General features: G+C 41.3%; 1 protein-coding gene across 1 annotated transcript; it reads right to left on the reverse strand.

Annotated features, from left to right (window-relative positions):
* Nucleotides 1-5,857: 5,857 nt before the first annotated feature.
* Nucleotides 5,858-12,935, reverse strand: LOC308390948 (cocaine esterase-like). Its single transcript, XM_080873322.1, has 13 exons — nt 12,360-12,935; nt 10,924-11,116; nt 10,706-10,847; nt 10,340-10,473; nt 7,645-7,798; nt 7,451-7,555; nt 7,247-7,345; nt 6,968-7,111; nt 6,784-6,861; nt 6,549-6,696; nt 6,286-6,435; nt 6,128-6,200; nt 5,858-6,059 (listed from the first exon to the last, which is right to left on the reverse strand). Exons 1-13 carry the CDS (start codon nt 12,433-12,435, stop codon nt 5,873-5,875), a joined length of 1,683 nt encoding a protein of 560 aa, XP_080729448.1. The 5' UTR covers nt 12,436-12,935; the 3' UTR covers nt 5,858-5,872.
* Between the last annotated feature and the right edge of the window lie 79 nt (nt 12,936-13,014).

Below are 13,014 nucleotides of genomic sequence, written 5' to 3' on the forward strand. Positions count from 1 at the left end.
CCAGTCTTTTAAAACCGTCGTCTCACATGCTTGGTTCTTTGCTATCGTTCACCTTTGAACAGAGTGAATAGCCTTTGCAGGTAAAATGTCACCTGGACTTAGAACACAAAAGTTGATGTTTAATTATCAGCTTTTAAAATGCCTATTGCTGCCATAATACCGTTGATTACTGATTGATTAATATTGTCAGATTTAAACACTAGTTTTTCAAAAAGCAACTCGTGCAAAAAAAGGAAAAGAAAAACATGTACTACATGTAGGTTTAAGGAACATACGCATTACACAGAAATTAGGAGATGTCACAAAGACCATTTTGCTAAGAACTGTTTTATCCTACTTACCCTGAAGATCTGCAACAACAACAGCACAGAGGAATGAAGCGGATACCAAGAAGAAGAAATTGTGCTTTGCATGCAACTCCATGGTCAGCTCTGTGGATTGCGAAACTCCGCGGATTTTTCAAGAAGCGCAGAACAAAGAGACAGAGGAAGTGCGTCCTCATATGAAGGTTTCTTCTTTTCTCTTTGACAAAGAGGAAAGGGTAGTGTCTCCAGCAAGATATGACGTTGTTGTGTGGTGTTAGTTCAGCAAGTATTACACACACACGCAGGTAGGAACAGAGGATTACCGGAGTTGACTCCTTTCTTTATTTTTCTTTTTTTCTTCTCCAAAACCACAACCAGAACAACATACTCACTAGCGCCCTCTAGCGCTTCTGGTAAATGCATCTACAGAACAAATGCAATAGTATGTGTGGACACAACATCTCCCCCTTTGAACAAGGACTTCTTATGTGAACCTGACTTCATCATTCTGATGTATGTCACCTAATACACTTTTAACATATTTCACATTACTCAGTAACATTCACTTTCCCATGACAAAGTCTTGGGTCCAGCAAGGTGGGTTCCTCATCCTGGTGGGCCTAAGCCTACTATCAGACTCAGAGTTAGATGCTAGATCAGTTCCTGGTTTATGACAGTCCATTGTTGTGTCAGAATCAGTACCTGCGTTCAGCTCTGACAGAGCCGATAAGTGTGAGGCGTTCCAGGTCCGTCCATCATCCAGCAAATAAGTGTTTGGTCCTTTCCTTGTCATGACAGTCCTTGGTTTGGAAAACTTTAACTCGCCTTTCTTTACCTTCCACGGCTTCCTAACCCGTACCTTGTCACCAGGCTGAAAGTTGGATGGTTTGGCGTGTCTGCGAGCATCAGTGTATTCTTTCATTTTCATTTGCTTATTCTTAACTCTTTCGCACATGGTATGCCTCTCTGTCTGAGGAACAGGCATATCCATTACCTGTAACTTTGTTCTCATTCGTCGTCCATGGAGCAGTTCTGAAGGGGAAACTCCAGTTGTTGAATGAGGGGTTGCTCTGTAGTCCATCAGGTAAGTTCTCAGGAACGATTTCCAGGGTTGTCCTTGAATCGAGGCAGTCTGTAGGCAGTCTTTAATGCATCTATTGAATCTCTCAACTTCCCCATTAGCTCTTGGGTAATACACTGAGGATCTCAGGTGTTGGATTCCCCTGCTTTTCAGGAAGTCAGTGAACTCAGCAGAGAGAAATTGAGAGCCATTGTCACTTATCAGTGTCTTTGGATTCCCTTCACGAGAGAAAACTACAGAAAGGAATTGAATGATAGTAGCTGCATCAGCTCGGGGAGCAAAAGCTACTTCAGGCCACTTGCTAAAGTAGTCTACCAATGTGATGGCAAATCTACAGTCAGAAGGGGCTATTTCAAAAGGGCCTATGATGTCCGCAGACACCTTTTCCCAAGCAGCAGCTGGTAAAGGAATGGGTTGGAGTGGAGCATCATGGGTGACAGCGGACTTGTCATTCTGTCTGCACGTTGCACAGTTCTTTATCAGTGTCTCTATATGACAATCCATTTTGGGCCACCAGTACATTTCCCTCAGGCGTTGTTTGGTACGGACGATGCCTTGGTGAGTTTCATGAGCTATATCAGTGAGTTTTTTCTGCAACGACTCAGGCACTAGCAATCGATGTGTACCTCTGATGATGCACTCGTTCAAGACCGCGAGTTCATGGCGGATTGGGAAGTACGGCTGTAAGTCAGGATCCAGTGACGTCTTCCTAGCAGGCCAGCCTTTCTGTATCTGCACACGGAGCTTTGTGAACACTGGACAGTCTTTGCACCCTGACTGGAAGTCATCCTCAGACACAGCACTCAGATCAGTGAGGATGGCTGCAACTGACTCCACATCCTCTGCACATGCCATGTCTGTCTCGGAAAGTGGAAGCCTAGAAAGACAATCAGCAACATGGTTCAGTGACCCAGTTCTATATTCCACTTCATAATCAAACTCCAACAGGCGAGCTGACCATCTGGCTATGCGTAGACCAGCTCTGTTATTGCCCTTAGTAGTCAGCAGTGTTGTCAGTGCTTGGTGATCTGTTCGTAGGAGGAATTTTCTGCCCCAGAGCCATGTGCGCCATTTTTCAGCAGCCCAGACGCAAGCTAGAGCTTCCTTCTCAACGATTGAGTATTTCCTCTCTGCATCAGACAAGCTGCGAGATGCAAATACAACAGTATGTTCTGCATCATTACCGTCAAGTTGAGTCAAAACAGCACCTACACCGTAGTCTGAGGCATCTGTTGAGACTATGGTTGGCTTACTGGGGTCGAACATCACCAGGGCAGGGCTGTGCACGATTAACCGCTTGACTTGATCAAACGCTGCTTGAGCTGCTTCGTTCCAGTGGAATGAACAGTCCTTACGCAGAAGAGCTCTCATAGGTTCAACAACAGTCGCGTAATTTGGCATAAACTTGCTGTACCATGCACTCAAGCCAAGAAATGAGCGCAGGGTTGCAGGATCAGTAGGGGGCGGCGCATGCAGGATGGCAGTGACATGAGAGTCATCTGGCAGCAGACCTTCTGGACCGATCTTTTGACCCAAAAAGCTCAGAGTAGTTTGACGGAGTTGACATTTGTCAACATTGAGTTTCAGTCCTGCATTGTTGATTCTGTGTAACACAGCACGCAAGTTGGCCTCATGTTCATCTTCTGACGTTCCGTATATGATGACATCATCAAGGTAGCATTGCACCCCTTTCTGGCCGCGTAGGATTTGTGTCATCATCTTTTGGAAGGCTGCAGGTGCTGAACTCAACCCATAGGGAACTCTGCAGTACTGGTACAGTCCTTCATGTGTAATGAAAGCAGTGAGCCCTCTACTCTCTTCATGTAGTTTCAGCTGATGGTAGGCGGATTTAAGATCCAGGGTGGAGAACATGACAGCCCCACGCAGCTCAGACAGTATGTCCTCTATCAGTGACAAGGGATGACTGTCAGCGACCACCGCTTTGTTAGGTTCTCTCAAATCAACGCACATGCGTATGCCACCAGTCTTCCTTCTAGTGACTACAATCGGGGAGACCCATTCAGATGCATCAATTTTCTCTATGATGCCATGTTCCTCAAGGTTCTTGAGTTCTGCGGAAACAGCATCACGGACTGACAGGGGTAAGCGTCGAAGTTTCTGCTGTATTGGCTTCACTTCAGGTCGCACCTTCACTTTATGTACAAAGTCCTTTGCACATCCGAATGCAACTGGAGACTCACATTCCTGTTTACATTGAGTGGGCAGAGCCGAGGTTTGCTGGAGTGCAGCACAGACCTTGGGACTGTCAAGAACTAATTGTCCCCCTTTTATGTGTAGCTGGAGGGCAGTCACCAAGTCCATTCCCAGTATGGGTGTTCCTGTTCTCACAATGTAGAGATCTGTGGAGGCACTCTTGCCATTGTAAGTAATGTCAGTTCTAAGACACCCTAATACATCCAGTTTCTCTTTTGAATATGTAATAAGCTGAACAGCTGGATTACTTAACTTAACTGAGCCAAAATTTGTGCTGTAAACATGTTCAGGCAGTATGGAAACACCAGACCCTGTGTCTACTAGTAGCTTAACAGTGCATGCCTGTGCAGTATTTGGTACAGTGACTGCAACAGTGCACATCAATTTAGCCGGATCACCACTGACACAATTGTCAACAGTTAAAACACACATTTCAGGAACAGTCACTTCATTAACAAGCTTATGAGAAGATTTACACACTCTCGAAAAATGTCCGATTTTCCCACACGTATTACATTTGCAGTCTTTTGCGGGGCAGGATTTATCATTGGCTTTGTGATCAGCTGAACCACAACGGTAGCACGTCGGAGCTGTATCCGTTTTTTTAGCTGCTTTGTATTTTGGCTTGCGCATCTTCTTTTGTACTTGAACAGCGGCAACAGGCTTTGTTTCACCGACAGCAATGGCCTTTGCATCAGCTATTGCAGCCTCTGTACGCCTAGCAATTTCCAAAGCTCGATCGAGCGTCAAATCCTCCTCCATTAGCAGTCTTTCACGTATACGAGCATTATTTGTCTTCTCTACAAGTTGATCCCGCAACATTTCATTCTCCATAGCCCCGAACTTACATTGTTTCACGAGCTCACGCAGTGCTGCAACGTAGTGATCTGTAGACTCACCGACAGCTTGGGCTCGTTGCCTGAAACGGTATCTCTCGGCGACAACATTGACTTTAGGATGAAAGTACGTTTCCAAAGCCTTTACGGATCCCTCGTAATCATCCGTAGCGAGTGGTAAGGCGCTGTAGATTCGTTGTCCCTCCGTTCCCAAGCAGTGAATGAGCAGGGCCCTCTTCCTCTCCGTAGCAAAGTCATTACCCCCGATCGCCAGCAAGTAGTTATCGAACAACTTTTTCCACGCAGCAAATGGAATTTTCGGTTCGCCCGGACAATCCAGGAACACAGCCGGGGGTTGCAAAGAGAGCAGAGCCATAACTTAATCACCACTACTCTCGTCGCCACTTGTTGTGTGGTGTTAGTTCAGCAAGTATTACACACACACGCAGGTAGGAACAGAGGATTACCGGAGTTGACTCCTTTCTTTATTTTTCTTTTTTTCTTCTCCAAAACCAGAACAACATACTCACTAGCGCCCTCTAGCGCTTCTGGTAAATGCATCTACAGAACAAATGCAATAGTATGTGTGGACACAACAGACGTCATTCAGTTTGACGCCAAACCATAACGGGACTAAAGTCCAATCTACAGTCTAAGCTTTAGATTCACTTCAGGACTCACTTCCAGAACACTTTCTGCTTCGGATGTCCCGCCTACTTCGCCGCTAATTCACAACTTTGTCTTGCAATCCTTTTTTTCGTCTGCCTGTCTGAAAAGCTCAAAATGTGAATTTGGTTACAAGTTTATTCATATGAGCGCATGCTTGTGTCACAGGCTCTTGAACTATGATACAGTAATTAATACAAGTGCAGTTGTTTTTGCTTGCATTGCATTTCTCATGACCCACACAGACACAGAGGTGTTGACACAGTTGCTCGGGAGGACTTCTGAAGGTTGAATGCACACAAGAGAAAATGTAAGAAAAAAATATGAAAAAACGCATGTTGCATCTCAAAGGATATTTGAGGGAATGGAGTGGTAAGTTTTCAGGTAATACTAGCAAAGGTCACAGACAAACAAAGTGCTGCAATATTGGTTTGTCAAATCTTTTCATTTTATAAATGTTTTATCATTTTGCAAAACCTATTTTTACAGTGCCAGATTTAAAATACCCTGGTAACACGCAGGTGACTTGAGATTGGCAGTTATTGTTAATACTTTCATCCTACTGGACAGTCTATTCACAGTTTTGTGAAAATGTAAGAATGACATTTTTTTCTTTGAAAAACAAAATCAGGGATTCCATTAAAAGAAAATGCCAAAATATTCATTGTATATTAGAATATGGATAATCTTCACAAGACCTTTATATAAGGGAATTATGGTTTAGTGTAATTACTTTAAAATTGATGGAGCAGAGACCAGATGTGAGTTTTCTACAGCTCGTTGCGTTCTGCATTTTCCTCATGCTGTTTGATCTTCTCTGGGACGGTCTGAGTCAGGAAGACAAAGCGCTCCTTCTTCAGGTGCTGAGCAGTTACCTGCTTTTTTAAACCAATCGCCAGGTACTTTTCTTCTGCTCCATACTTTGGCCAGTGGACAAGGTTTTGCCCATCAGGAGATCTAAACACACATACATTTGTTATTCAGTTATTAAAAGTGTGAAATTTACAACATTTGGAAATTCCTACCCTGTGCGAGCAAAGTTCCCCCAGTAGCTCATCATGATCTTGCTCAACTGTTCTTCATCCTCAGGGCACGGATCTAAAACGATCATGTTGCAAAACACTTTTCAATCAACAAAACAAAATAGATTGAGCAGTAAGGCAGAGTTTTTATAAAGTCTTACCGGGTAACCTAACATGGGTAGTTGTGAAGCAAAATCCCAAAACTATAAAAATTTCATCTCCGTGGTCACTCCCAACAAAGCTCAGTCTTTTCTGCTGCAGGAATTTGGGAGGATGTTGGTACTCATACAGGTATACAGGAGCGCCTGCATCTAGAATTTGATGAATGTGTGTGATATTTGTTAATGAAAGTGTGTCACAGTAAACATCAAGTGTTGGGTTTTAAACAGATTTGTATAATCTTTCATTAAACAAATTAAATTACCTCTGTGAGCATTAGCAGCTTTGATCGCTGGAATGGTGAAAAACAAATCTCCAAGCATCTCAGTGTACCCATCTCTGTTTTTCACACGGTCGTCACCATTTCCGATATATTCATCAGCTATCACATCGCTGATAAATGCTGCTTTAGGCTTAAAGAAATAAGCAGCACATCAATCAAAGAAGCTCGAGCAGGTCGGGGACAGTAATATTGTAACATCAAGTGGTGTCTGCCTTACGTCGGGGTAGAAGAAGGAAACCATGTTCAAAACAAATTCCCGATCTAGTCCTTCTGTCCAGTTTTGGGGAGCAAAAAACTAAGGAAATACCAAGCCAAATTACTTTTTTTTCAACATTACAAAACAACAACAAACTACATTGAGATCATGGAGCTTTTTATTTACATGTTCCTGTGACACTTACTGATGCAAGCATCCATCCACCTTCATCATTATTGACACCAGTCATGAATGGAACAGCATGGAGTTCATGTTTACGAAACAGCTCATCCACAGGTTTAGTCAGGAAATGTCCATCAACATTTACTTGAAATCTTAATGTTGGATCCTTGAGAAAATAAAATGTACTAAAGTGAAAGATGTGATAGCATGAACAGAGCTGAGGGAGAAATCAAAGGCTTCAAAGAAATATTGTAGAAGACATAATAATCATTCTCTATCATGTTTGCACCCATTACCTCACCTGTGTAAAACCCACTATAGTATCAATATCAAGGTTTCTCATGCAGTCACTGATCTTCTTTGTGCTTTCAAGACTGCAGCCAGATGCATTTGCAACTGCCTGAGGTGAAATGTCAAATATAAATGTCAAATATTTAGGAAAAGAACTCAATTGCAATATACTCATTAATCTGCAACAGAAATGTTATTAAGCCTCCAAAAAGACCTTGGCAATTGGAAGAGGATTATTTGCAACAAGTACATTCATTGCAGCTGTGCCACTCTCAGCAATAGCACGGTGAAACAGCCCATCAGACAGTGGTGACAGGAGCTGGTGATTCAAGTAACACATCACATATTATTTTTTTTTTTTTAGAGTGAAAAAGTTTATATAAAGTTCCTCTAACTGTAGATTCTTACCAGAAGAGACACGCTCACTCCACCAGCAGACTCTCCAAATATAGTAACTAATCCTGGGTCTCCTCCAAAGTTGTGAATGTGCTGCTGGATCCACTTGAGAGCTTCAACCTGGTCCTGCATTCCAAAGTTCCCTGAAATGTGCTCATCTCCAGTGCTGATAGAACAAATTGCCATTTTTATAATGTATTTTCCCTGATTGAAACATCTTTTCACAAGAGACTTTTATCCATGTGTTTAAAGCATCTGTGAGGACACATGTGTTAGGTCTGCACTCGCAAGCCTCGCTGGCTCAGAGACTTATCTCAATAAACAAAGCAAGACAACCAGAGCTCAATCGGCTTTCACTTGCGCAAGGGTAGCTGGTCCGGTCAGGATCCAGAGCTTCAAGCTCCTCACCTGATCCCAGACAATTCCAAATTCCAGCCTCCCCTTGCAGCCTTTTTATTTAGTGAACACAGTTACACAATCCCCCATTGTAAAACCCATATGATGTGTCGTAAAAGCTGAGGCACTGTGTGTGTGCATGCACGTGTGAGCATGTGAGTGCACGTGTGTGTATGTGTTAGTATGTGGCTGCAGTGTTGGGGGAGTAACGTAATACATGTACCGCCGTTACGTATTTAAAATACAAAATATGAGTAACTGTATTCCGTTACAGTTACCGTTTAAAAAGGTGGTATTTAGAATACAGTTACTTTGTTCAAATAAAGGGATTACACAGCGGTCTTTTCCTGCTTCATATGTTAGACTATGCCCTCTCCATTTTTGGTAATTCCACGCCGGTGGAAACCCAAACAAAACACGCATTAAGAGGCTCAAATGCCTGTGTCTCAATCTCGCGTCTCATAATGACATGAGGAAATATTTTTTAAAATTACAGGAGAGTGGAAAAGTATGAGTTGTCACAGAGCAGAAACAGGAGCTGGAAGAGTAAATATAACAATAACCACTGCAGCCAAAAAGAGTTCCTGACGAGCCCAGTTGTAAGTAAGCTATTAAGACTCGACTGTACGCTGTGTTCCGTTGGAGCAGCCTTTCAACGCCTCTCTCTGTCTCTCGCTAGAAAAGTTGACCCAGACAACAAAGTAAAACTAGTTTTCGGCTACGAGCTCAACACGAAACTCGACATATTAGCCAGACGGTTCGGTTCGGAGCCGCGAACCTGTTTTATATATGCGCAGAATAGTTTTCTACACGAGCTCGCTGCAAAAAGTGCAGCCTTACCTAATGTCCACCCTACGTTTACTCATTTTATATTAAGATTTAAAATCTAGTTGCTATGGGTATGGTGAGTAACCTTCAGTAATAGTAATAAATCACACAGCAATAGTACATTCATGTAGTTGTAAAAAGCTTGATAATATATTAAGTAATCCAAAGTATTCAGAATACGTTACTCTCACTGAGTAACGTAACGGAATACGTTAGAAAATACATTTTTTGGGGCATGTGTTCTGTAATCTGTCGTTGAATACATTTTAAAAGTAATCTTCCTAACACTTTGTGTATATGTCTTTGTATACGTGACTTCCTGGTTACAACCGTTTTAACCGCATTTTTAGTCATAAAAGGGTCATCTGACCCCACCCCATATATGGCTACATACAAGCATAGGTGAGCCCCTAAAGGTCGGGAAGTGAACATTCCTTACCAAATAAGGAAACCAGAACCTTTACATGGAATGTGCCTGCAGTTTGCTAATAGCAAACATGTAGGGGAGGAACAGAAAAATATCTGAACATGCAGTTCAGGACAAGGTTTACAGTTTTAAACACAACAATGACAACTTTTAACAAAATCACTCCAACAACATGTATTAGAACTAATCTGGGATTGAGGTGCGTGAATCTTTTTAGAAAAAAACGTGAGTTTTTTTTTAGTTTAGTGACAGTGTATAAATAATAGAAAAAGTTGTGACTATTAGCTCTAAAATGATTTCAAGAACTTTCAAGGTGAAATTGAATAAAGTAGTGCCGAAGGTGGCCAATTTCACCCTGAGGTTGATCTTGAAATTCAACAGAAAGTCCAGTGCTATTGGCAGCAGATAGTAGTGCCAGGATTCTGATACTACTGGACCCCATTTGTGCAGTTGGGCAGTAACTGCATATGCCACTTCCACATATTTGTTGAAGCTGAGTGATACGGTAAGGCAATCAAAAACCAAGCTATTGCATGTTTATACAACATGATAAATAAAGCAAACTTTAAATCCTTTTTCATATTAGATCAGATAAAAAAGCAGAACAACAAATTCATTGTATGTTCTAATTTGGAAACTTGAGTTCATTTACATTCCTATGATTAAAACATCGAGTGACCTTTTACCCTGCTTGGGATAGGGTTCCAGGGGTCCCACCCTGGAGCCAGGCCTGGGGAGGGTTCATGAGTAAGGGGAGAGGGAAGTGGGAGATCGACAGACAGATTGGTGTTGCAACACCTGCCTTCTCCCAAGGGTGGATGGCCTCTCCCTAAAAGATATGGTAAGGGGTTCGGCCATTCGGGAGGGGCTCAGAATAGAGCCACTACTCGTCCACATCAAAAGGAGCAAGTTAAGGTGGTTTAGGCATCTGACTAGAATGCCTCCTGGACGCCTCCTGGGTAAGGTGTCCTGGGCTCCCAGTGTCCCACTGAGAGAAGGCCCTGAGGCAGAGCCAGGACATGCTGGAGAGATTATGGGTGGATGAAGTTTATTTACCTGAGAAAACCCAGAAGTCCCAAGCGATACTGGATCAGAACCACAACTACATCCTGGTAAGCAGCCAGGGGAGAGCCATCATATGTTGAAGCTGATCCCAGCGTAAAACCCCCACCATGAATCCAGACCATGACCTGGACAGAACAATAAAATACCATTTCTTCAAAGCTTAGAGGACCATTTGGAGTGTCAGTTACAATAACTAATCTAATAACTAATAACAAAAAGTAATTTAAATGTTAAACAAACAAAAACACTCAAGTTTACATTTTAGATGATACAATTAACAACTGAGTTCTAAAGAATGGTGTCTTTATTGAGACTGTGATTAGGCAACAGTCAAAACCTACAGCTAAAGATTCTTACTGGGAGCTTGGCATTATTAGCTCTTTTAGCAGGAGTGTATATGTTGAGGTAAAGACAGTCTTCAGAGATGTCTGGTACTTCTGCCAGCAGTGCACCGAGTTTATTAAGCATATCCAAAACAGCTTCTTTAGACTGAATGCACCTTAAAGAGAGACAATGCTAATTTTACAAATAAAGCCAATAATTCCTCCAAGTATGTTGAAGTTCACATTTCTTACATTGGTGGCTGTTTAGTGGCATCTCTTACTCCTTCCCATCTTTCTGCAGGCTGAGGTGGAGCCAGTCTCAAGGAAGGGCCGAGGGGTGGTTTGGCAAATGGGACACCCAGGTAGGCATGGACGCCAGTCTCCTTCCCTTTCACACTCACATACTCACCTTTCAGGCTCCCGAGCTTTGTGTGGACTACAGGTGCTGTCAGGATATTAGAAATGACTGAAAATCTTAACATAAAACTTCACATCGTCCCCCTTTAATTGTGGGACAATTAAAGGATTATTCTATTCTATTCTATTCTATTTTATATTTTAAAAATAAAATAAATCTTCCAGTGAAAAGTATTTTGCTCAAAACATGCAATAATTGACTGCTCTCTATAGCTCAGTTTTATGCAGACTATGTTCATCAGACAAGTTTAAAATTGCTCCTTATAGAACTTTTCATGTGACACAGTCATATAAAGCCATGTTAAAAAACAGTGTTACAATACTGTTTGTATAACTAAGTCAAATACATGAGCAGCCTAAATGGAATTTTATGAATTGGTTAATTATGAAAATGAATTCAATATCAAGAAAACTCTGGTTCGCCACTATATTAATCCTCAGGATTTGAGATAACCACATTCAGGAAACGAATACAATTTCATATTTTGCTGTGGACAATTTAATTCCTATCCTAATATTGATTAAATTCTAATTTAATTAATTTATTGATGCAGACCATTTGGTGGATTAAGTTGCTTAAGCTACAGCACCATTACACTAAATAAGCTTTTTTATTATTTTGGTTTAAAATGGTTTAAAAAATCTGAGCAAGTGTGATAGTTCATCATTTATTTGAAAAAAAGCCACTTGCTCAAATGGCTTTTTGTTTTGTTGTTTGTTTACCATAAACTTCCTTTGTTGTGTGTTGTGTCTACAGTGATCCTGGTGAAGAAGCAGAGTTGACCATGAGATCTGTTTCTGTTTATTAACAGTCACTGAAGTTAGCAAAAAAAAAAAGCTATATATATATATATATATATATATATATATATATATATATATATATATATACATACATACATATACATATGCTGACATACTACCATCTCCCATGGGTACACCATACTTGGTTCTTTGCTATCATTCACCTTTGAACACAGTTTGTAGGTAAAAAGTCACCTGGACTTAGAACACAAAAGTTGATGTTTAATTATCAGCATTTATTATGACTATTATAGCCATCATACCACTGAAGATGATACTACAGCCAGATTTAAAAAGAAGCTTTTCAAAAAGCGACTGTGCAAAAAAAAAGGAAAAGAAGAAAAACATGCACTACACGTAGGTTTAAGGAACACACACACACTTAGGTTTAAAGAACACACACATTACACAGAAATTAGGTGATGTTACAAAGGTCATTTTGCTAAGAACAGTTTTATCCTACTTACCCTGAAGTTCTGCAGCAGCACAGAGGAATAAACCGGATACAAAGAAGAAGAAATTGTGCTTTGCATGCAACTCCATGGTCAGCTCTGTGGATTGCTAAATTCTGCAGATTTTTCAAGAACCGAGCGCAGAACAAAGAGATATAGGAAGTGCGTCCTCATATGAAGGCTTCTTCTTTTCTCTTTCACAAAGAGGAAAATATAGTGTCTCTAGCAAGATATGCTGTCATTCAGTTTGACGCCAAACCATCACGGGACTAAAGTCCAATCTAAAGTCTAAGCTTTAGGATCGATTCAGGACTCAATCCAGAAAAGTTTCGCCGCTATCGTAATGACCAACTTTTTCTTGCAATCCTTTTTTTTTTCGTCTGCCTGTCTGAAAAGCTCAAAATGTGAATTTGGTTACAAGTTTATTCATATGAGCACATGCTGTGTCACAGGCTCTTGAACTATGATACAGTAATTAATACAAGTGCAGTTGTTTTTGCTTGCATTGCATTTCTCATGACCCACACAGACACAGAGGTGTTGCCACAGTTGCTCGGGAGGACTTCTGAAGGTTGAATGCACACAAGAGAAAATGTAAGAAAAAACTGAACTGAATTTTCCGGGAAGAACCCACTTTAGGGATTAGTAAAGTTTTATCTAATTAATCTGA

This window comes from Rhamphochromis sp. 'chilingali' (assembly GCF_963969265.1).
Source record: "Rhamphochromis sp. 'chilingali' genome assembly, chromosome: 2".
Lineage (NCBI taxonomy): Eukaryota > Metazoa > Chordata > Actinopteri > Cichliformes > Cichlidae > Rhamphochromis > Rhamphochromis sp. 'chilingali'.